This window comes from Callospermophilus lateralis, chromosome 11, assembly GCF_048772815.1.
Source record: "Callospermophilus lateralis isolate mCalLat2 chromosome 11, mCalLat2.hap1, whole genome shotgun sequence".
Taxonomy (NCBI): Eukaryota; Metazoa; Chordata; class Mammalia; order Rodentia; family Sciuridae; genus Callospermophilus; species Callospermophilus lateralis.
The window spans coordinates 34023631-34050680 of record NC_135315.1 but is presented as its reverse complement, the minus strand read 5'-3'; the positions used below and the strand labels follow the sequence as shown (position 1 = coordinate 34050680).

General features: G+C 33.0%; 1 protein-coding gene and 1 pseudogene across 1 annotated transcript in view; both read right to left on the bottom strand.

Moving 5' to 3' along the window:
- Positions 1 to 27050, bottom strand: part of Brip1 (BRCA1 interacting DNA helicase 1) — a 147018-nt gene that overhangs the window by 106192 nt on the left and 13776 nt on the right. Inside the window, exons 5-7 of the mRNA XM_076871369.1 lie at positions 26266 to 26361; positions 25676 to 25693; positions 692 to 982 (exon numbers count right to left, since the gene is read on the bottom strand). Coding sequence (XP_076727484.1) covers positions 692 to 982; positions 25676 to 25693; positions 26266 to 26361 — 405 coding nt within the window. The remainder of the gene's footprint in view (positions 1 to 691; positions 983 to 25675; positions 25694 to 26265; positions 26362 to 27050) is intronic.
- LOC143410417 (ADP-ribosylation factor-like protein 5A pseudogene) lies at positions 24186 to 24681 on the bottom strand (annotated as a pseudogene).

Sequence of the window (27050 nt, the reverse complement as noted above, 5' to 3'; positions counted from 1 at the left end):
ATTCTAATTTCCTGGAAAATTTCAAAAGCATTTATGAAATCTTCTAAGTCAATAGTCTAATATAATTTTTAAAAGAAAAGTTTGTGCTAATTAGAATTAGGAAACAGGAATAATCATATTTTGCATTCAATTAAAATTATTTTCTAAATTTTTTCTAAGAAATAGCCTAAATAAACATCTTCTCTTTAGGTTTTTTGACATGTAAAACATAATAATTAGATCTAAGTACAATAAATCATTTAAACTTTTTTATCTTTTCGTCTGACATCATCCACATATATTTTTGTTAGAGGAATTTAGAAATTATTACATCTGACTCCAATGGAAATTAATTTCAAGGAATTAAATACATGCAAGCTTTAGAACCAAAATCTATAATTCTAAACTTAAAGATAATTTTCTTATGGTAAAACTATTTTTCAAAAAATATTAACACTGGGGCTAGGGTTGTGGCTCAATGGTGGGGCACTTTCCTGACACATGTGAGGTTTGATCTTCAGTATTGCATAAAAAATAAATAAACAAAATAAAGGTATATGCCATCTACAACTAAAAAACAAAAAATACTAGCAATTTAATTTGATTTGCATAAGTTATTTGATTATCACTAGAAAAGTACATATAAAATACTGTAAGTAATTTGAATCTGTTCAGCCTTATTTTTTCTCTAAAACAAAATAATTTTACTCACATTTTTTCCATCCAGGAATTCCATGCACTTTTCTTTTCTGTTGAAGTTACCAATGACTTCAGGATGGACACAAGTATGATCCCTGCTGGAAAGAATGGTCATTGGCACCCATGAATATGCTGTCCTCCGGAGCTCTTTAGTAATCTGAGCGATCTGCTTGTGTGTGCGAGTCCCAAAATATATTTTGGGTCTCTTGAATTTCCCCCCTTGATCCTTCTTAATGGTATTTGAAGACTCTTGACTGTTTCCTTGTTTTGCAGAACAACAGCACTTAGAACACTGGCCAGGAGGCTGTAGTGAAGGAAAGAAATGGTAACAAATGTCTGGACTACCATATAAAATGTTGTCAAGCCTCTCACGGATTCAGAACCAATAATGAATCACAATTGTTAAAAAGGAAATTTCAAGATATTACAATATCTAAAACTTGCCATTAAATAAAAAATTACAAATTTCATTTCACATTAGTCCTCTTTCAAAAGTTTCTAACATATCACTCTAACTCTGTAATTCCAACTGTTTTAAGTATATTTTATCCCTTCTCTTTCATAAATTATAAAAATTATATGACAATGAAGAAGATAATTTTAATTTTTGCTTAGATTTCATATGAACTTGTGATTATAATTTAGAATTCATACTTTTGCTCATAGCATAGCTCACTAAAATATTTTATATTACACCAATGTTTTTAAAAGTACTTTAAATATAGTTTACAAAAGAACAGAAATATCAAGTTAAATCTCAAGTATCACTAAAAAATGAGTAAATAAAATTCTTCTCCAGCAAAGGTATTAAATAAATGCAAAATACTAATATTTAACAATAAAAGCAGTTTGCTTATGTGAAAAAGTATACCTGAAAAATCCAATTACCTGTCAAGGAATGCAAATCCATCAGTAAAAATTAGTATACAGTATTATAGGGCAAAGCTCTTCCTGGACAATTTCACTTATAATTCAGTTTCATCAGGGAAATAGTTATGTAAATGTCTCCTAAAATACACCACATATAACAAGGAATAAAGTCTAATATTTACCTGATATTTATCTCATTTCCAAATTGTCGAAAAAGTTTAATGCTATATATTAGAATTATCGGGTTCTTAATAACTCCTCCCTTTAAAGCCTCAATTATCCCACCAAAGGAGAGATAATGAAGCTTCATTTAAGAGAAATATTGTGAAAATGGCCACTGATAGGGGAAGAAAAGGCAAACAGCACACTACCTTAAAAAAAAAAAATTGTACTGGAAAGTTTTCATTTAGTAGAACAAATACTCTACTTACTGAAGTTCTTAGGTTTTTTTTTTTTTTTTTAAATCGTAATCAGTAAGAGTAGTCTTCATGAACAAATACTAAGTCATAGTATGTTACACCACAATACTGGGATCAAGCTGTCTTTTAGCCTCAACTCAGTGGAAAAGCAAGTTCAAGTTACTCCCAGTCTCACTCAACCTTGTCCGCCATTAAATATTACAATACATGATAGAATGGATGTAAATGTGACCCTTCTGGAGCTGTCACTCACTAGGATAAAAGGTTCACTGATGTGCCAAATAAACAGTCAGTCAAAGCAGATAAAGTTACAGCCATGCTGGAATTGTTACATTGCCTTCTTAGGTTGCTAGTAAAGCAGATTTCATTACAGAGTGCTGCCACATTAAATAGCCAGTTCCAAATATCCTGCCTTCTATATTGAATAATTACTTATTCACTGAAAGGATAAAAAGAAGAGTTATGAATGGGGCTCTTGTCAACAGTGAAGCAGGAAACAGCTGACGTGTGGTTTATGTTACATATGTTGCAATATCCAACAACTTAGAGAAAATGGAATGCAAATCATATCATATTTTCAGTGAATTCTTTTGTGGTCTTTGCAATGAGCACATTAATTAATTAATATATTAAACAATTAAGTTTAACTCCAGGTAGAGAATTAGTTTACTTTTTCATACCTTCAATCTTTTTTTATTCAGTTTTACTATTTTTCTTCCTTGTGATACTGTTAAATTCACTTCAATATTAGAATACTAGGGCCTAATACATCAATAATTCTGTGCTATATGGATACATTATCCTCAGGCACCTAAGTAATCCAATAAAATGGTTGCTTCTCAGGGCTCAGAAAACCTACTTTTGATGTAACACTTTACAACATTAACTCCACTTAGTTTAGTAACACTTTACAACATTAACTCCACTTAGTTTACCACCTACACCTTTTAATTCTGACCAAATATTCAGACAATATAGAAACAAACTAAACCAACTCCCCATCACTAATAGTTTAGATATAACTTATAAATCTTCATAAACATTCTTTTGCATAACTTTTTTCTATTAAAAAGGGATGTTTCCAGGAGCAGTGGTGCATACCTATAATCCCAGCACCTTGGGAGGCTGAGACAGAAGTATCACAGGTTCAAAACCAGCCTCAGCAAAAGTAAGGTGCTAAGAAATTCAGCAAATCTGTCTCTTAAAAAAATACAAAAAAAAGGGATGAAGACATGGCTCAGTGGCAGAGTGCCCCTGAATTCAAACCCCTGTACAAAAAAAAAAAAAAAAAAAAGATGTAACTACATAGTTTTATAACTTTCTACTTTGTATTCAAACTTTTAAATTTTTAAAATGGTGAATTTGCTAATGAATACTATGCTTATCTTAAAATGTCAGGCTAATAGCTGTACCAAAAAAAAAAAAAAAAAAAGACGGTGAATAAGTTTCAGAAAACTTTTACCACTAGTGGGGCTTTATTTAGGTACATCAAATTGATTTTTTAAACCATAATTCAGAAAAATTTAAACTATGCTTAATTTTATACTGAATAGGTATTTGTTTGATTTTTAAGTTGTAAAGTGATCTGAAGTCATTGTACCATATATGAATGGTACAATGGTAGTTAGGCAAGTAGAGTATAAGATGGAAATTTAAAAAGAAAGCTGATTCTTACTGTTTACAATATTAAAGAGGAATTATTTCTTCAGAAATGATCTTCTATTAAAATTTTCATCTACATGATTTGAAGAAGCTGAGGATGTAGTTTAGCAGTAACAGAGCACTGGCTTACCACGTGCAAGGCCCTGGGATTTATTTATTTAGCTAATTAAAAATAAAAGAGTTGGTATAATCTTATTTGCAAATGAAAAAACTGAATGTGGCAGTCAAAAAGAGGCTTCAACATTTATATAATAACAACATAATTACTTATACCAAAATTAGTAACTTTCAATGCTGTAAGAAAACAAGAGATAGGAGCTTGATGATGGGATCAAGAGATCAGACTATGCCCCTTTCTCTGAAACCCTTTGACCTAGGAGGCTTGAAACAATGAGACGACTAAAATTAAACAATTTTACACCTCTCACTAAGTAGCTCTCCTGCTAACAAATAATCAGGTCTACTTTCAAAAAGGATGTTTTCTCCTTTTCCTTTCACTCCTTAAATTTTAAAATTAGGAAACTGGATAATAAATTTAAAAGCATTCACTCTCATCCAAAATATCTGAAGGTCAAAAGGTAAAACACATAGAATTCACAGGTGTGGGGGAGCCTAAGACATAAAAGTGATTATGATAAGTGGCAGAATCAAACTCTTTAAGAGATGGCTTCTTTTCCACAGCTAAAAATTGTCCAGAGTCCTCTTACTTCAACAAAAGGCAAGAAAACCTAACATAAGTAACAATAAAAATGTCAACATTTAAAAAGAAATACAAGTTAGATGTGTGACCATGACAGCTGCAGTGTTTCCATACTCAGAAGTCAATCATTCAGAAATATTTTTTAAGTTCACAATAGCCAAAAATGTTCTTTAAATGAACAAAATAAAGGTCCATCAACAACTAAAAACAATTTTTTAAAATAAGTACATAAAGAAGTATAAAGGGGGACTGGGGTTGTGGCTCAGTGGTAGAGTGCTCACAAAGCACATGCAAGATGCTGGGTTCGATCTCAGCACCACATAAAAATAAATAAAATAAAAGTATTGTGACCAACAATAACTAAATAAATATTTTAAAAAGAAAGAAAGAAGTAAAAAGGAAGAGACTTTAAAAAACTGATTTGTACAAAACAAAGGGAAAACTAAGTCAATAAAACAGTAACATTTTTCTATAAACTTTTATATGTACATGTTTGTCCTTCCAGCCATACTGCAAAGTCCTTAAGGACAGAAACTTTATATCTTATATCTCTTTATTAAACTCATTCATTGAGCATGGTGCTCTGTACATAACTATAACTTAATTTTTTTTAATTGGTAAACTATTACTAAATGTCTAAACCAACTACTACACTCATACACATTTTTTAAAAAACTAATAGATGTGGGGCTGGGGTTATAGCTCAATGGTAGAGCACTCACCTCACATGTGGAAGACACTGGTTTCAATCCTCAGAACCACATAAAAATAAAATAAAGGTATTGTGTCCATCTACAACCAAAAACATATTTTTAAAAAGAAACTGATAGATGTTTAAATGGTGTTCTAATTCGAAGTACTGTAAGTGTCAAAAAACAACTTCAAAATCAAAAGCTTCTTTTTTTTTCTTTTTTTTTTTTTTTAGAGAGAGAGAGAGGTAGAGAGAGAGAGAGAGAGAGAATTTTTTTTAATATTTATTTTTTAGTTATCGGTGGGCACAACATCTGTTTGTATATGGTGCTGAGGATTGAACCCAGGCCGCACGCATGCCACGCGAGCGTGCTACCACTTGAGTCACATCCCCAGCCCTCAAAAGCTTCTTTTTGAAATAACAATTTATTATTTTTCAAAGCCAAAAAGAAAAATCCGTTTATGACAACATTTGAGCCACTGTAGCTGACAAACATATATGGTGATATGTTGGTTATTAATGATAATTACTATTATTGGGGCTGTCCGTGTACTAAGCACTTTATGTATACTATGTCATTTCAATAATCCATTAATTCAGGAAACATTAAAATCCCTGATATATCAAGCCAAATAGAAGACAATAATAAGGGTCACCTCATCTCACTGACATGAAGAGTTTCTCTCGTTAATTGTTCTACAAAGTGTAGTTTGGGGAGTTTATTAATACTGGTTTCAGTCATGAGTTAAGGAATTATTTGAAGTTAGTTCTAAGTGCATTACTTTCTGAATGCAATTATAAATATCCCTAAGGGCAAACTATAAACTTCGATTCATGAAAACTATTTAACTTAATATTTTTTGATGTTTAAATTAAATATTTTCTAACAAGATCCATACTATGTTCCACAAGGGAAAACAAAAACTTTCAACTCAGAGACTCTTCAGAGCATGAATCAGCAAACCTTTTTCGTAAAGGTACAGACAGTAAACATTTTTGGCTTTTGGGCTACATGGTCACTATTCTTATATAGGTAATATATTTTATTGTCCAAATGTAGGAAAGAATTTCTTTTTCTTTTCTTTTTTTTTGGGGGGGGGGGTGGAGTGGGGTGGGGGGTAGGGGGATAGGGTGGAGTGAATTGAACCAGGAATTAAACTCAGCAGCACTCAACCACTGAGCCACATTCCCAGCCCTTTTTTGTATTTTATTTAGACACAGGGTCTCCCTGAGTTGCTTGAGCTCACTAAGTTGCTGAGGCTTGCTTTGAACTCATGATCCCCCTGTCTCAGCCTCCCAAACTGCTGGGATTACAGGCGTGTGCCACCACACCCACCAGGAAAGGATTTCTTAAGACAATAAACCAATAAGCCAAAAGCTTATATAAGCTACTGAAAATACAACCTCATTAAAACATAAAGCTTCTCTTTAAAAACATATCCTTACCAAAAAAGAGAGAGAGAGAGAAAAGTATCTTCTTTCAAAAAAAAATGATGAAAAGAAGGCAGACTGAGAGAAGATATTTGTAATGCACATAAACAACTGAGGATCAGTAACTATAACATACAAAGAATTCCAATAAATCTGTTTTTAAAAGACAAACCTAACAGATAACTAAGAACAAGCAGATTACAAAAGACAAATGTTGAAAGGTCAACAAACACCTGAAAAGATATGTAACCTAATGTTAAACCTCATCAATTAAGAAAATGCTAATTGAAACAATAATTTTCATTTCATATCTGATGTTGGAAAGACATGAAACAACTCTCACATACTGCTATATAAACTGGCATATCCAGTTTGAAGAAAAAAATTGATGATGTAGTGAAATCAATGATACATTTACCCTTTGACCCAGCATAACACTATCAAGTGCACATGCTAGAGACACATGCACATTAAAACAGATTAAGAGAAGAATACTAATTATCCCATTGTTTTAATAGTGAGATAAACATGCTAAATGTATCTACAGAAGAATGGACAAATAAATTGTATGAGTTTGGGGCTGGGGATGTGGTTCAAGCAGTAGTGTGCTCGCTGCGGCCCAGGTTGGATCCTCAGCACCACATACAAAGATGTTGTGTCTGCCGAAAACTAAAAAATAAATATTAAAAAATTCTCACTCTCTCTTTAAAAAGAAAAATTGTCACGACTTTCCCGAGTTCAGTTTCCTTTAAAAAAAAAAAATATATATATATATATATATACACACACACATATAAATAAACAAATTGTATGAGTTTCATCAATGGAAAACTACATGTATATAAAAAACATGAGCAAGAATTATATGCATCAACATAAAATTACAATGTTGGGCAGGGTGAGTATGACTTGAATTTAATTCTCCCATAAATTCCAAATAAATTGATGACAGAAATAAAAGTATAAAACCTTCAAAAAGACAATCTGGAATCACCACTATGGTAGATAATCCTTGGAGCTAATACCTGTACTTCAAAAATGCTAGAAGTGCTGCAAAAGAACATAATATGGCAAACACATTCTGGTTTCTCCTCAGATGCTTGAAAGTCCCGCAGACAGCTTTCATATTAACCCCTCCTCACCCAAAGTATTCAATCCATTAAGAAACAGGTTCTTATATCAGAGTCCATGGATTGTTACAGAGGGTTTGAGATCAGCCAGACACCATGACACAATTTTGTGTGCATTTCTAGAAAGTGAATTCATAACTATTATCAGATGCTCAAAGCAGATTGTGACTGATCTGGTAAGGGTATTCATTCCAGAATTTATGTCTGATTTTATAATGAGAATCAAATGGAAACAGCATTTTCTTTACAACTATGTTGGCTAAGATACATTCTTTCTTGTGAAAGAATAAACAAAGTGATAGTCAAAGAAGATAATTTCATAAAGATTCATACACTGTTTTTAAACACATTTCTATTTTGTGCTTGTTAATTACCCAATATTAACATAAGGCTAAAATACTTGGATTATTCACTAATATATATTTCTAACTCTTTTTCACAGATCAAAAAAGTAATCTAAAGAATTCTTCAAGGGCTGGGGATGTGGCTCAAGCGGTAGCGCGCTCGCCTGACGTGCGTGTGGCCCGGGTTCGAACCTCAGCACCACATACAAACAAAGATGTTGTGTCCGCCAAAATAAATAAATAAATATTAAAAAAAAAAAAAAAAAGAATTCTTCAAGTTGCTACAAAACATAATTTGTACTGAAGCTGAAATTTATAATCTTTGCTTTAACAGGATCATTTTTATCTACTTTTTAACTAAACAAAATATTACCCTTTTTTCTTTTGGAAAGTCATGCACAGAAAGAGCTACTGGTAAAAGGCCAAAGAACACTGAATTATACAATCTTTGAGGCAAAAAAAGGTTTACTGTTAACTTTATCAATCTTTTGCAGTTGTCCAAGCCATCAAAACAGGTACTGAATGCCCGTTGTGCAAAATCTCACATAAGCACACACACTCTAGCAAGATAGCAAAAGTGACATAACTATACCTTTTCAACTATTCTTTTTTCAAAAAATTTAAACGGCAGTAGTACTCTATTGCCAGTTTCATGATTAGACTGCACAAAGCAGCTGTTTATCCACTCACAGCAACCAGCAGGTGAACCTTATTCAATATTTATCACAGGCTTTCACAGATCACTGCTAACCAAGCAAACGTTTTAATTAAGCTGGAACTTGCTTCAAAGAGCTCATTCAAGATGTCAATCAGCAGGTAAGGGATCAGATACAGTGTCAGGTGAGAGTGTGTAATACAAATCCACAACTTTCTTCATCCCATCGCTGTAAATTAGCCTGCTCTAAAGTTCGGACTCTGATTGTAACAGACTGCCAGTCTCCTGGAATGTGTAACTGAAGTCACTCATATTCTATTGTGAAGGTTGTAAGCAATATGTTAAACTGCAATGGGCTAGCACATTAAGACAGATCCTTTTCACGGTTGTTTTTTGATACCATAAGTGTTTGTTACCCTACTCTCCACTTACTGTTTACTTTCTTGCCTAGTGTAAATGGGAATTCCTTAACACAGTTACTGCAGTTTCTGAAAAGTCCATGTTTCAGTAGAATTAATCAAGAAAGATCCAAAGTGGGATAATTTTTATCTAAATTTATATTAGAACAATTTTATGCAATAAGAATTCTCAGTTTAACAAGTATATCATAAAGATGACGAAGCAATAATACAGCAAAAATTCTCCTGATCTAACAGCACTTTACAGACACAATTATAGCAAGAAGTCTTTAAAAGTAGTGATGAATCACACTGACTAACTTCATGATAAATACCTTGGGTATTGAAAAAAAAGATGGCAGAGCACTGGTAATCCCAACTACTCCTGAGAATAAGGCAGGAGGACCACAAATTTGAGGCCAGCCTGGGTGACTTAGTAAGACCTTGTCTCAAAAAAAAAAAAAAAAAAAAAAAAAAAAAAGTTTTTTACAGAGCTGAAGATATAGCTCAGAGGTTAAGTACCCCTAGATCCAATGCCTGGTACAGTATAGAAGAAAAACAGAAGTAAAAATGAAGACACCAAGGAGAAAAGGAGGAGGGGAAGGCAAGAAATGCTCTTCTTCACGGAGAAATCCTGGCTAAAGATTGTAAATGGAATGACACATTTCTTTAAAAATAAATAAACAATTTACCATTTCGTTCTCATATAAAAACTGATTCAGGCAAGCTACAAAAAAATAGATACTAAAATCACTGTGTGAAAAGTTGTTGGGGAAGAGAATAGTCACATGCTCTCAAAGTGTCACCCCAAATATTACACATTAATTATCAAAGGAAAATGTACCTTTACAAAGGAAAGACCTGGTTGTTACCACTTTAGCCTAGCAGCCAAATTTAGCATGAATAGTAATGAGACAAATTGGTATCATATGCCTCTTGATGTAATATAAAAAACATTTATGTTCCCAGCTTGGTTATTAAATCAAAGCAACCAGGTTTGAGGTTGTAGATCAGAGGTAGAGCACTTCCCTTATATACAAGAGATCCTGGGTTCAATCCCCAGAACTACAATAAATAAAAAACAAACATGAATCAGAAAGAAACTGGAAAAAGAGAAACTGGTAAAAAGACCTATATGTATTATTTAGTTGGTGAAAATTAATCCAACTGTATACTTGTCATATGTGCACTTGTATATATTTCAAAAAGGCTTGTTGAAAATCCTTGGGATTATAGGTGATTTTTATTTTCTTCTTTATAGTATTTTGATATTTTTCAAATGTTCTCAATGAACTTGTTAAATGAGAAAATAATACTGTTCATTCAAGTTATTTTCCACATATTGACAAAATGCTATTAACAAAACTTATACAAAATAGTTTTGCTTTTTTCATATGCATTGCAAATTAGATGTTGTCATGAACATACAAGCTCCTAACCCAGTGTCACCCAGTGGAATTTTCTCCAGTGATGGGATGTTCAATATCTGCATTATTTAATATACTTGCCATTAGCCACATGGGGCCATTGAGCACTTGAAATATGATTAGTGCACCTAAGTAAGTGAATTTTAATTTTAATTAATTGAAATAAATAGCCACAGTTGTCATCTAGTCTGGCTTTCCTGCAAATGAGCATAAACCACTGGCTCAAAATATTTGTGAAACCAATCAGAAGAGATGTCTCTGATGACTCATGCCACTTTGTTAAAATAATGGACTGATAAAAAAAAAAAAATTCACTCCTTTAATAGGCTGGAGATGTAGTTCAGTAGTAGAGTATTTGCCTAGCACACAAAAGACCCTAGGATTAATCCTTGGCACTGAGAAAAAAAAAAAAGAAAGAAATTCACTCCCTTAAAACAGCAAGGATGCAAGACTTAACCTATCACAAAAAAGTGTGCCTGCTAAATTAGCAGAGCCCAACAGTGTTATTCTATCTTTGGCCGCCTTAATCCTGTAACAGCTGTGTCATTAGCTGTTAATCAGTCTCTTTCTGAGGCAATAACACCAAAACAGTGATATGTAATCAGCATTATATACTTGTTCTGGTGTCAAATTTTAATCAGCAATGACTTTGGCAAACTCATTAATGAATTTCTACACTGCTTTGTGATCAGCAGATGTCTTATCACCACAAATCTTTAAAATTTTAATGTGTCTTTTCTTAAAGTTTTACAACCAGCCTGTTTAATATTCACAGTTCCCTTCAACTTCCAATTTGTGATGATAGATCTTTGCTGCTTTCACAATCAGCATGCCTTTGAGTGGCAGGTGTTCACTGTGATTCTGACAGATCTACTCTTTCAATACATGATCAAGATCTTTATTTTAGCTTTATGCAATGTTTTTTCTATTTTTCATTAACTTCTATTTACCACTTTCAGCATGGAACTTTAATCATTTCTTCAAGTCATATGTGATAGTCATTCCAACACCATACTCTTGTGAAAGACATTTCACACACTACTGTCTAGTTTCTCTACTTGACATTCTGGTAATTTAAAAAAAAAAAAAAAGAGAGAGAAGCAGCATTTAAGTTTATCACCTATTGCGTAACAGTTTATCACTGTTACGCAAACGGGTATTTTCAGGCCTTTTAAAAAAAAAAAAATAGTATCCTTATACCAGAGAGCAGAGAATAAACAAACAAACAAACAAAAATCACATAGGTCTTGGCCCCACGTGGGGCATCAAGAGGAATCTGCCATCGGTGCGTCCAATATGCATACATTCCATTTTACTATCCTTTATAAGGCTAGTTGGGGGAATCTGGGCATGAATGCGTAACATATAACATAAAGAAAGCTGGGAGGGAATATTTTTTCCCCTGGAGACACTGAATAAATTATGTGTTGTGTATCCACATTTTGACTGCAACCTATTTTATGAGATATTTGTATGTATTTTCCATTTTTTTCTATAATTCTGTAATTTTGAGTGTCAATTTTTGGGGGAGGGTGCTTTTTTTAAGACAGGGGTTCACTAAGTTGCCCAGGCTAGCCTCAACTTGCAACCCTTGTGCCTCAGCCTCCCAAATTGCTGGGATTATGGGTATGCATCACTGAGTCCAGTGAGTGTCAAAATTTTTAAACATTGAACAATAAATTTATAAATCTTGAACTTACCAGATAATTGGTCAATGAACAAAGTAGGTTTCTAAGGTAAAGTTATCTTTCCACACCCAGTTCACATAAATAAAAAGCTTCTACGTGACAACTATAGATTCTACTATCAGTAAATATATACACTCATGTCAGCTGGATTGCTATATATATTTCATTAAGTGTACCTACATATCAAAAATCTAATTATCAGTCAGGTGCAATGGCACACACCTATAATCCTAGCAACTTGGGAGGGCTGAGGTAGGAGGATTACAAGCCTGGACAACTTGGTGAGATTCCTTCTCCAAAAATTTTTTTAAAAGAGATGGGTATTTAACTCAATAGTAGAGCATTTACCTATGCACAAGGGCCTGGGTTCAATCACTAGAGAAAGAAAAAGAAAGAGAAAGGAAAAGAAGGAAGCAATTGTCAACCTTCTCTAAAATATTCTCCAAGATCCCTAAGCATGATAATGAGATTAGACATTTTTGAGAATTATTCTATTTCCACTACAGAAAACACGATTATGTTTTCTACAAGTTCTCAAAAATTGTAATTACTGGAGCTGAAGAAACTCATTCAAACAACTGCTCATTCATCTATCATCCTGCCCTTTGGTAAATGTGCAGATAAGGCAGAGTTCCCCACTAACTTCTGGCCTCACTAAGATTAAAACAGAATAGAACAAAAATTGGCAACCTTTTTCTTCTAAAGGGCAAAAAGTAAATGGGTTCTATCACAACTACTCAAATCTACTGCCACAAATAATATCTAAATGAAAGTAAACTGTGTGTCCACCCCGCAAAACAACTTCTTTATAAAAACAGGCAGCAGGCTATAATGGTCCTGTGGGTAGTAGTTTGAAAACTACTGGCATAGAAAAAAAAGATCATATCAAAAAGTATGCATCAAAATAGACAAGTTAAAACTTGAATTTTAAAAGCCTTTACTATAAAGATGATATATTAGGTGAAAAATGAGTTATAACTATTATCCAAATTTTGTAAGAACAAAGTATATTTGTAATGTATGTTAAGTAGCAAAATGAAGACACAAATTGGAGTGAATATACTTTATATACAAACAGAGATATGAAAAATGTGCATTGTGCTGTCATATATAAAAAAATGTGAAATAAAAAAGAGGGAAAAAATAGCAAAATGACTGCAAGTTTTGCCAACTTAGTATTACATACACCCCTTTACATAAGCCCCTTAGCAAGGCTACTTTGAACCTCTTCCTGCCAAGACATGAACTCCACCCCCTGAATCTGGGTTTAGCTATGGGATTTGCTTTTGGTGACTGAACATTAGCAAACTTGAGCTGGAGATTCAAAAGACATTTGCACTTTAAGGTTTGTTTTCTTGCGACTCTTGGAACCACCACATAGATAAGCTAGCATTAGCTTGCTAGATGATGAACGCTACTGGTATCTCAAAGTCTCAATCAAACTAACAGTCAATTCCCTGAAGCAGGGCTGCCTTCCTATCTGCAGCTAACTGCAGCACATAAGCAGAACAGATGAAATCATCCATAAGAAACACCCAGCTAAGTAAGGCAAGCCTAAATTGCTGACCCCCAAGTAGTAAGCTAAATTACTGGATGTTTTGTTACACAGCAATGGATAACGATTTGTGTGTGTGTGTGTGTGTGTGTGTGCGCGCGCGTGCGTGCTCGCAAATATGTAAAAATAGAGAGTAGGCAAAATAATAGAGGCTGATAACAAGGGGGTAATTGAATTAAGATTAATGGTAAAAACTTAACTATATATTTTGATGGTATCCAAATTTTCTCTAAGAAAAAAACCCCATGCCTGTAATCCAGTGACTACAGGCCAAGCCAAGAGGATAGTAAGTTTGAGACTAGTCTGGTAAACTGTGGAGAACTTGTTTCAAAATTTAAAAATTTTTAAAAAGGTATAGGGGGGACTGGGGTGGTGGCTCAGTGGTAGAGCGCTTGCCTAGCATGCGTGGGGCACTAGATTTGATCGCCGACACCACATAACAATAAACAAATAAAATAAAGGCAAAAAAAAATCCTACATAAAAAAGGGAAGGGCTAGGGATGTGGCTCAAGTGGTAGCGCACTTGCCTAGCATGCATGAGGCACTGGGTTCGATTCTCAGCACCACGTAAAAATAAAATAAATATATTGTGTCCACCTAAAACTAAAAAATAAATATTAAGAAAAAGGGATAGAGATGTAGCTCAGTGGTAGAGAGCCCCCAGATTCAATATTCAGTACAGGGACATACACATACACACACACACACACACACACACACACACACAAGATAACACTTTTATGTTCAGAAAAAAAATCAATGTCATTAAAAAATATAAAAATAAGTTCAACATCAAAAAAATTTTTTTCATTATTCCCACTAAATACTGAGTGTCCAATGGATGCACAGATTTTAAGTTCTATTTAACAGTTTAGGAACGAAGAGTTACAAGTGGATAGAACAACTATTAGCTCCAGAAAAAAATAAATCTTGGTTTGGGGAAAGAACTATAACCAGATGTGAATGATATGTTTACAGAATAATGCTTACAAAATAATGTAAACATCAAATATTGGGAGTCTAAGGGAGAGAAAGGTGGATAGTAGGAAGGAAATAGAAAACATCTCTAAAACCAAAAATTCAAGACAAAAGCAGAATAAGAATGTTATTTTCAAAAAATAGATAAATAACAGACTAAAAATAAATGATGATTGAAAATCACTAACTTCAGATAGTGGGAGGTGGTAAAGAACAGAAGTCGGGCAGGATTCTGTTGCTTTTATGTTTGAAGCAATGTAGAACTACATACATATATATTTTGGAAAAAAATTATAACTTACAGAGAAAAAAGTCTAGGAATCAATCCAAACATAAATAACAACTTAGAATATAAAAAGAGCAAAAATAAATCCTATAAATAACAAAGCTAAATGCAAAACAATAAAATAATTATGAAAAATAAAATGTATGTTGTAAACTTATAAAAAAGGATTTTAAAAGATTCTCATGAGTTTGTATTGTTTATTTCTAGGAAGCAGAAGGGGAAATGGAAACAATCTCTCTACTATCATAGATTGACTACTTAAGATATTTTAATGGCATATGTATTGAGTAATAAAATTTATTTTCTTATTATTTTGCTTTTTTCATTATCAGCTAACAACAAAAATTCCCAATCTTTTTCTCCCTTTTCCCTCATTTATCCACGAACTTATATTCATTCAATTTTAGAACTTTATTCAAATCATTTTTTCACCATTTACCTGCAGTATGACCAAGGTCAAAGCATCTCATTTCTTTTGGCTTCAATTTTCTTACCTACAAGATGATACTAATATTTACTCTATTTTCCTCACAGTGCTGATATAAACAACAAATGAGAGAACATATAAATTATTTGGTACAAATATAGATATCAAAAATCTGTCATCATACTATTATTATTAACTTTTAAGAAATATAGGCTACTATTTTAAAGTGACTGAAATATAATGTTTCAAAAATTTTGCTCCCTTGAATAATTATAATACTTCAACTATTTTATTATTTAACAACTTGCTCCGATGGTAGCTACAAAACATAAAAGTTGTTTCTAATCTTTTGCTTATATTAAGTATCAACTTACCTTTTAGTCCCTAAATCATTGTTCAGTCTTTTATTTCTGTATGTAAATACATTTAAAATGTACTGCAGAAGAAAGTTGAAAAAAAAATTTAACCATACTGTCATATTACCTCAAGTACATGGATCTGAGAAAAAAATTATAAGCTACAATTAGGGGTGAACTGTGCATTTCCCTAACTTAGACCATTCTTGATTATTTTTATTTTTTTTGGGGGGGGGGTACCAGGGATTGAACTCAGGGGCACCAGACCACTGAGTCACATCCCCAGCCCTATTTTGTATTTTATTTAGAGACAGGGTCTCACTGAGTTACTTAGAGCCTTGCCATTGCTGAGGATGGCTTTGAACTCATGATCTTCTTGCTTCAGCCTCCCAAACTGCTGGGATTATAGGCATGCGCCACAATGCCCAGCTAAACCATGCTTTATTTATTCAACAAATATGTGTATCCTACTAAGTTCAGGCCTTGTGTTAGATGCTGATTATAAAAATGTGAGAGAGACATAACACTTATCCTTAAGGACAGCCTGGCAATAAGGCAAACAAAAGAAAAAATAGTTAAACCTACAGATAAATATAATTGCAAACTTTGTTAAGTATTGTAAGGAAAAAGGGTTGAGTGTTGGGAGACTGAAAGAAGAAATATCAAAATTATCCACACAGTACTGCATAAATATGTCCTGTAACAATATAAAAATGAACTTTCACCCAAAGGTCATCTGAAAGAATTTATTCAGAGGTAGAATATTAGGGTGATTGAAAGGACCCTAGAGCCAGACTGCTTGTGGGTTTTTTGGTTTGTTTGTTTGTTTTTTTGGTTTTTTAAATATTTTTTAGTTGTCAATGGGTCTTTTTAAATTTTTATTTATTTATTTATATGGGGCACTGAGGATTGAATCTGAGGATTGAATCCAGGGCCTCATACTTGCCAAGCAAGCGCTCTACCACTGAGCTAAAACTCCAGTCCCAGGACTGCTTGTGTTTTAATCCAGTCTATACTCATCAGCTTTGTGATATGAACAAATTACTTAAATACTCTGTGCCTGAATTTTCTCATGTATAACTAGGGAAAAATTAACACCATAAGAACTAAATTATTTTATTTTGAAAACTGTGAAACCCAAAGAAAAGTTAAAAGAGCTTAACAAATAAGCATTCTCATATGAACCTGCATTTTCTAGGTGAACTAGTATTGCTAAAGAGCTAAATGTGCTGCAGTGAGACCCATTATTCTGTATAACTAAAATGTACTAATAAAAATATTTCTAAAGTGCTTAGAGGAGTATCTGGCAGACAGTAAGCATCATATCACCGTTACCATATGTATGCAATTATACTAATGAGTTATTTTAAATAAAGATAAATTAAAACTATGAGAGAATGACTTTTAAAATCTAGAGAACATCTTAAATAGAAAAAGAGAGAAAAGAAAGAAATAAAGAAAGGGGAGGAGGGAGGAGAAAGGAAGAAAAAGTCCAAGGTCTTCCCACCATCATTTTATCAGAAGGTCAACAGCGCACTCTACTGGACCCAAGTTTCTCCTACACACCAGGCAATAATAATTAAAATATGCTGTTACATAAAACCAAATCTAAATATCCACCCAATTAACAAATTATTTAACAAATTATTAATTTGATTTTAATAAAATCAAATATAAATATTTATGAACAAATTAAAAGTTGATTAAGCATGTGTAAGAATACCTTGCCAATTATGAAAATGTATTAAAAATATAAATCCTAGAGAAAATAATGAGGTGAAACAAAATATCAGAATGTTAACATTAATTATTCTTAAAAATATAATTTTTAACAATATTTTGACCACATGGAAACTGATGATTCACTATATCTATGACATGGATTATCAATATGAAAAAATGAATCTAAAATGTCATGAAAGGGAACAAGAAGTGGAAATTGGGGCTGGGGTTGTGGGTCAGTGGTAGAGCGCTTGCCTGGCATGTGTGAGGCACTGGGTTTGATTCTCAGCACACATATAAGTAAATAAATAAGGTTGATCAACAACTAAAAAACAAAAATTAAAAAAAGAAGTGGAAACTGGAAGACTATTCAATAAGAGACTGTACTGATACCACTTCTTTTTTCTTTTCTTTTCTTTTTTTTTTTTCCTGTGCTAGGGATTAAACTAGGGCCTCTGGTACACCAGAAACCAAAATAAGTTCATAAAAGGAAAGATACTACTTCTCTATGATACCCAAAGATCTCATTCTTTATTTTTTTAAATTTTTTTCAAGAGAGCGAGAGAGACAATTTTTAAAAAATATTTATTTATTTATTTTTTTTTAAGTTTTCGGCAGACACAACATCTTTGTTTGTATGTGGTGCTAAGGATCTAACCCAGGCGAGCGCGCCACTGCTTGAGCCACATCCCCAGCCCCAGATCTCATTCTTTAAATAAAGTAACTTTACTCATATCCCTATCATCTTTCCTGTCCATGGAGATGATTAGTCCTAATTATCTGAAAAAGTAGATGTATTATTAATGATGAGCACCATAAGATATTCACTGTGTTTAATGATAATTCATTAAAATACAAAAGGGAAAAACATTCATACTCACTAAGACTATATACACTATATATACACATATATATGTGTATGTATATATATGCATATATGTATATATTTGGATGTATATGTGTATATATACATATGTAGTTTGTAATGATTATTTCAATTATAATTACTTATTCTAATTTTCTGTTTCAAGAAAAAAAATCAAATCATAATACCAACCATTTTACTTAAGAATTTATGGGGTTCTTTTATATACCCATTCAGAAAGCATATACAATTACTTTATGTGTATGTGCTTTTCATTATAAACTCATTCTGTGTCACACAAATTAAACATTATCATTTGAGTTACTATACTGGGTGGGAGATTCAGGAGGTTTCATAAATCTTCAAACTTATAAAAAATTTATTAGAAGTCAAGACTCTTTATGAGTAATAAATCACCCACTCATGAAAAAATCATTGTATTTCTATAGAAACTGAGAGTCATATCACCTAAAGACAAAGAAGAATACATGTAATTTCTGATATAAAAATAAAACTGTATAAAGATATACATACAGGGGCTGGGATTATAGCTCAGTGGTAGAGCACTTGCCTCACATGTGTGAGGCACTGGGTTCGATCCTCAACACCACATAAAAATAAATAAATAAAGATATTGTGCCCATCTACAACTAAAAAAATATTTTTTTTAAAAAAAGATATACATACATAGCTACAGATATAGTTATACTATAGATATTTATACTTAGTGAGAAGACCACAATATTAATATTGAACATGTAAACATGCTACATAACCAAAAGGAGAAATCAATCAAAATACTTGGCTTAAGATCAAGGTATTCAGCCAAGAACATAGCACTTTGCTTATGGTCAAGTGGTCTAGACTCAGGTTTCAGCCATAAACATTTAATTTCTTTTTACTTTAAAATTAACTTCTCAAAATTTATATTTATTGATACCATCAATAATAATACAATATCTTTTAACAGCACTTAAAAATTATAAATATGTAACATTATTAATCAGTATTATATATCTTTTATTAGAAATAGGTAAAGAACTTTGAATATGAACTGCAGGCAGAGATCCCTGATCCAAAAACCTGAAACCCAAAATGCTCCAAAATCTGAAACTTTTTGAGCATTAACATGATGTCACAAATGGAATATTTCAAACTTGACTTCATGTGATAGGTCACTGTCAAAAGGCAAACATACTAAACATACTGCATAAAATCACCATCAGACCATGTATATGTAGTATATATGAAACCCAAATAAATTTCATGTTTAGACTTGGGGCCCATCTCCAAGATACCTCACTGCATAGTCTATAAAATATAAAGTTTGCAAACATCCCAAATTCCAAAAAACTCCAAAAACTGAAACATTTCTGATTCCAAGCATTTCAGGGAAGAGCATTCAACCTGTATGCATATAAAAATATTCCAAAATCTGAAAACAATCCAAACCCCAGAACACTACAGATCCAAAAAATTTTGGATAACGAGTACTTAACCTATATTTGCTGCTGCAACTACTTCTACCATTACTTGCCACTCAAATTCTAAACAGTCAGGTATACGCTAGGAACTTTGTATATATTAGCTTTAATCCTCACAAAAGCCTGTGAGATAGGCACTATTATTATCCCCCTTTGGCAAATTGGAAAACTAAAGCACTTTGCCCAAAGTTTAAGTTACCCAGATACTAAAAAGCAGAGCTACGATTAAAGCAGTCTCAGCCAGGAGTAATGGCACATATCTGTAATCCCAGCTATTCGGAAAGATAAAGCAGGAGGATTGCAAAGTAAAGGCCAGACTGGGCAATTTAGCAAGACTCTGTTTCAAAATAATTTTTTTTTTTTAAAAAAAAGGGGGATGATGGTATAACTCAACAGAAGAGTGCTAAACTAGCATGCGCCAAAAGAAAAAAAGAAAGAAACAAAGAAACAAACAAACACACACCTCAGTCTCATCATATGGCAACAACTTAAATGTCCATCAAAAAATGAATATACAACATACAGTGCAATATTATTCAGACTTTAAAAAGGATATTTTGTTGCTTTCAACAATATGCATGAATTTGAAGGACATTGTGATACATGAAATAAGCCAGACACAGAAAAATACTACCAGATCTCACTTTGGAATGTGGAATCTACAAAAGTCAAACTCATGGAAGCAGAGAACAGACCCTACTAAGGGTGAAGAGGAGGGGATTTGGAGAGATGTTGGTCAAAGGGTACAAAGTTACAGTTATGTAGGATCAATCAGGTCTAGAGATTTAGTCAATAGAATTATGATTATAGTTAATAATACTGTATTGTCTACTAGAAATTTGCTAAAAGTATGTGTACTCATCACATACAAAAAATATGGAAACCATGTGATGAGATGGATATTAATTAGCTTGACTTTATTAATAATTTCACTATATATGTATATCAAAACATATTGCAGACCCTTACTATATTTAATTTTAATTTAAAAATAAATAAACCAATCAGTCTGATTACAGAGTTCATACAACTTAACAACAACAACAAAAGTCTAGCCTGGCATGGTGGAATGAGCCTGAAGTCCTAGATACTTCAGGGGAGGCTGAGGTGGGAGAATCACTTGAGCCCAGGAGTTCAAGTCCAGCCCGGGCAATATAGGGAATCCTATCCCTTTAAGAAAACAAAAACAAAATAAATTTTTTAAAATCCTAAGGAAAAAAATTGTATCTCTACCATAAACAATCACAGCTTATTCTACGATTTATTTTTAAATCCCTAAATTCCTATATATTTCTTTCCTTACCTTGATGTTAGAACTCTGTTTAAATGGCTCCAGAAGTTCTAAGAGGCATTTTTGAAATAATTTTAGTTGCAGTTGGACACAATACCTTTATTTTATTTATTTATTTATTTTTATGTGGTGCTGAGGATTGAACCCAGTGCCTCGCATATGTGAAGCGAGCACTCTACCACCGAGCCACAACCCCAGCCCATCTAAGAGGCATTTTAGTGAGAATATATAACAAAGTGATTAGAAAATTTACTAGAATATCACACTACCTCAGGATAATTTAGTTCTACTATTTACCAGTTTTCTGACACTAGGCAGGTTATTGCTAAGCTTCCTTTTATCTGCAAAATGATAATAGCAATAGTACCTGTTTCAAGACATTGTAAGAATTCAAGAAGATTCTACAGATATTTATTGGGCAATTAATATGTGCCATATGCTACTTCAGGCACTAGGATAGAGAAAGATTGACATTACACTCTATATGTATAATAAGAGTTGTAATACATTCCACTTTTGTATATTTAAAAAAAAATCAGTTAAAAAAAAGAAAAAAGAAAGATTTTTAAAAAAATATTTATTTTTTAGGTGTAGATGAACACAATACAATGCCTTTATTTTTTTTATGTGGTGCTGAGGATCATACCTGGGTCCCACCCGTGTGAGGCAAGCACTCTACCGCTAAGCCACAATCCCAGCCCCTAGAAAGATTGACATTACATTCCAACAGGGCAGATAGATAATAAACATGTAAACAAATAAATTCAGATAATACTAAGGGTATGAAAAAAATAAGGTAGCATGAAAGAAAGCAATAAAACCTGGGAAAAGTCATTCATATAGCTTATTATTATGATGATTTTCAACATTTTAATTCTAGAGGCATCTAGTTGATTTTTCTAACCATAATGCTTCCATGAAGATCATCAACAGGGGCTGGGGATGTGGCTCAACAAGTGGTAGCATACTCCCTAGCATGCGTGAGGCACTAAGTTTGATTCTTAGCACCACATAAAAATAAAGATATTGTGTCCACCTAAAAACTAAAAAATAAATATTAAAAAAAAAAAAGATCATCAACAAAATACAACTAAACTTAAAAACAAAACTGAAGTTTCCCAGGGATGGTGGGGACAGGGCAAAAAAAAGGGTCTATTGGTCTATCTTGTACTTAGAATGGATCTTTTCTAGGCATCATCTGTAATATTGTGAGCTGCTCATTTAGATAATATTTTTGGGGGGGTTTTAAGAGAATTTTTAATATACAACAAGTAATTCCAAAAGTATGAGTACATATGGACAAAGCTTAGTAATTTAGGATTCACTTTTGTAAAAGCATGACAAATATTAAACGTTATATTTGCATTTTGAACACTGCAACATAAATATAAAATACAAAACATCCAAAGTTAACACTGATATACCACACCCAACTTGGATTTAGATACTGAGCATTTTATATTTCATAGAAAGAAATTTTCAGTTTTGTCAATGCTTATAGTATATACTATTATTCCTACCAAAATCTTCATGAAATTTAAAAGGTTGGTATTAAAAGTAATTTCTTTTTTTGAATATTCTAAAACATGCCAGTATGGATTAACCTTCAAATTTTCAGGGCATAAAAGATACACAAATAGAGTATATATTTTAATACAGGATAATTCTGTTTACAATTATGACAAAAATACCTTCAATTTTCAGACATTAAAAAGAAAGAAAGAAAGAAACCTAAGCAAACAAAAGGTATTTTGGGTCAAGTTATTTCTTAGTACAAATAACATATCATACACCAATCAGTTTTCCAGCCAACAGCATTAAAAATTTACCACTATTAATTGTTAAATAATGCACTTACATGGTGAAAGATCAAAGAAAACTTAAGAACAACAACAAAAAAAAAAACCTCAAAAGGATTCCAAATCCTAAAATAAGAAATAAGAAATCTGCAAATTAAAAAATTTCAAATGTTGCTCAGAAATTTTTTATACATTACTTGTACTCATTTTAACAGCTTGACATATATAATTTTATACTTAAAAAGACTGTAGCTAATTGTTTAATAATATTTATAGAATGTTACCTCTTTGGGTAGACATGTTTCACAAAATAGATTTTAATTAAGAAGAAATCACTTGATAGTTTTAATCGCAATTTATGATTGATTTATAAGTGGATTAATAATCTATTCAATAATTTAGACCAATACAAGGATTAATCTGATCAATGCTCCACTGTGCAATTCTGTCAACTGGGTAAGCCAAAAATTTGACAGATATTTCACTTAGTTGGATTACACATTTCTATGTGTGTTACTGATCAACAAAAATGGGTATACAATGTCAAGCTTTTTCCTGTATCTTTTTTTTTCTTAAGAGCAGCTCAATGATTCGGGGAGCGGGGACGTTTGATTAGTACAATACAGAAAACATACAGGAAAAGTATAAAATGGCACTTAATACCAATACCAGTACTTTTCTCTTTAGGGCAATAACTAAGGATATTACTAATTTTTGTGTTATTTGCTTTTCTTTAGAACACAAATCAAAGCCATTAACTTGAACTTGAGGTATATACATAATACATACACAACCTTAAGTAAAATACTTTTTTTTTTCATAACTAACATGACATTTAAAATATTGGAAACAGTATCTGTGCTGATTTGTATTTTGACTTAGTGGAACAAAAAGAGAACAACATTCAGTTGGGGAGGGGTATACTGATAATAAAGCTCTTAAAGTTCAAAACATCTTCCTCTCCCTTTGTACTTACCACAGGTTATATACACTGTCCTGAGAGGATTCATTGAGAAAAATGTCAATCACAGCTTTAATAAAGTACTTTGGAAGGAACTAATGAGAAAGCAAATTGGAAGATGAGACTTCATCTTGTTTTCAAATAAGTGGTCTTAATTTTTCTTCTTATAGAAAAAAATTGAAATCAGTTTATTATAAATATATCTAAACCATTAATTTTTGCAGCTTTCAGGTAAAGTCCAGCACTTTGTTTATACAAAGTCTATGAGAAGAGGTCAGTAGAGATCACCTAATCTTAAGTCGTGACATCATCCATTCAAGTCCTTGGCATAATCCCTCACCAGTAAGAGCACAACATGCCTGGATATGCTACTGATGATCTTTAATAGAAGTTAGCTTCAAAAACTGGGAGATTTCTGCTACACTCATGCATTCTTTAACATCTTGTTTATTAGCAAAAATCAGTAATCCAGCTTTTCTTAGGTCCTCATGTGCTAACATTTTGTAGAGTTCTTCTCTAGTTACAGAAATCCTCTCTCTGTCTGTACTGTCCACAACTACTATTACAAACTTCGTGTTAGTATAAGTATTCCAGGAAGAACGAAGAGATTCTTGGCCACCAATATCCCACATTAGGAACCGTGTATTATTAATCACTATCTCTTCTACATTACTTCCTATTGTAGGGGATGTATGTACAACTTCATTCATAGAAAATTGGTAAAGGATGGTAGTTTTTCCTGCATTATCCAATTTAACAATAATAACTTTGTGCTCCTGGTGATTGAACAGTCTCCATATCCTGGTGAAGAGAATTCCCATTCTCGGGCAGCGGACCCCCTCCAGCCACCCGGGCTGCCTGGCCTCCCTTGGCTCAAGCTAAAGGGTAGAGAGGCACTGAAGCCTCGGCCTCTGCTGCTGCCGCCATCCCGCACTGGCCACCAGGCCGCTTCCGGGGAAGGGAGGGGGGAGCAAAACCCAGGCCGCCCTGCCCCGCCGCTGCCACCACTGCACTCGCCTGGCTGGCGGACATCGCCGCCGCGTTGTCTGCCTCATTTAGATAATATTAAGTTCACTAAGTTTGGCAGATTTTATAGATGTTGACACATTACATTACACAATATCAAAAAGGCACATTTTGGGCTGGGGTTGTAGCTCAGTGGTAGAGCACTTGCCTAGCAGGATGAAGCCCTAGATTCAATTTTCAGCAATACACACACACACACACACACACATATATACACACATTATGTTCTATAATATTACAGGTAATTTCATCATAAAAGTTTAAAAGTACCAGAGAGCTGCCAAGGTCACAATAGTATATGCATATTTTTCAAAATTCTAATTTGTACTTCAAAGTTCAAAATTTATCAACCTCACTTTATTATCAAGAGTTACCATAACTATTTAATTCCACCCCCCCCTCCCCAGGTAAAAATGATGTCCCATGAAAAAAAGTGGCTAGTTTAGCTCACAAGCCAAACTATTCTACAAGTGCTTTTCTTCAAGACATCCACCCTGCCTCTGGATGTGAGAGTTTTATGGGTACCAGTAATTTTTTCACATAAAATGCTAAAAATTTTAAGGGCCAAGCCAGGCACCATGCCTGTAATCCAAGCAAATCAGGAGGCTGAGGCAGAAGAATCACAAATTTAAGGCCAGCCTTGGCAACTCAGTGAGACCCTGAGCAATTCAGTGAGACCCTTTCTCAAAATGAAAACTAAAAAGGACTGGAGATGTACCTGAGTAGTAAAGCACCCATTAGTTCAATCCCCAGTACAAAAAAAAAAAAAAAAAAAAAATTCAAAACCTGAAATTTAATAAACTTAGTCATTTTTCACTGCTTCATCCAAGACATTCTTAAATGAAGCTGACTTTTTTTTTTAATGTAGATGAAGAAAAATACTATTAATACAGATTGGAGCCACTTCCTTGATTTGTAGTAAGGCACCAACAATTTTACCACCACCGTTTTATCACTGTTTTTGCCCCACCAGTGCATATCAAAACAATTAAAAAGGCAAGTAACATCTTTATATTATTATGAAAATACTCCTGATCTCACAGATCACAAGGAAAAAAAAAAAAAACACCTTAGGAATCTCTGGAGTTGCTTGGTCTACTCCTTAAGAACTGCTGCCCTAAGATACTAAAAGAACTTTAGGGAACTGGAGTTCACAAACATTAGAATATACAAGAAAAAGAACTTCCAGATCTCTCGAGTCCAATTTTTTTCATTTTATAAATGAAGAACTGAGGCACAGAGAGGATAGTTTACCATTAGTAAACACACATGTGACAGTACTTAGGACCTCTAACCTGTTTTTCATTATTCCTTAATGAATTTCATTCTTTACAAAAATGGAGTTAGAAAAGTCCACAATTTTCCTTCTTTAAACTAAACAATGATATAAACACATATATTTTGTGGAGAAAAAGCATTTACCTTTCCTAATGGAGAGTTGGGTTTTACAGTCTTTGCTGAAGAAACAGGTGTATCTAAATGGTATGCTTCCTTTTCAAAACACTGACGTTTTCTAATCTGTAAACACAGAACCAAAATGAAGTTTAATAAAAACTCAAAGTTTGACAGGCTAATTGTTCTTAAAGGCCAAAGTAGCTGTTTATAGTTTTCTGTTCTTTTTTTTTTTTTTTTTTTAACTAAAAAGACTATTTGTACCTAGCAATAATCAAATAATTTTTTAAAACACAAAGAGAACACCAGACATGGTGGCACACACCTATAATCCGAGGCTCAGGAGGCTGAGACAGGAGGATCACAAGTTCAAGGCCAGCCTCAGCAACTTAGTGAGACCCTAAGCAACTCAGTGAGACCCTGTCTCAAAATAAAAAACAAAAGAGCTGGGGATGTAGCTCAGTGGTAAAGCACCTCTGCATTAAATCTCTAGTACCAAAACAAATAAACAAACAAGTAAGCAATAAAACCCACAAAACCCTAAAAACACAAAGAGGCACCTCATTATAGCACTTTTTAGTAACAACTCTTAAATAGTAACCAAAATAACTTTAGTTACTGATATATCAAAATTATATAATCATCAAGTGACTTTCCCATAAGTCTTTCCATACAGATATCAAGTACAGTATTATAGCAAAGTCCAGTCAATACTTAAGCCACACATTACATTGAAAAGAATTCAGATTAAAATTAAAAAAAAAAAATTTTTTAGATGTTGATGAACCTTTATTTTATTCATTTATTTATATGCG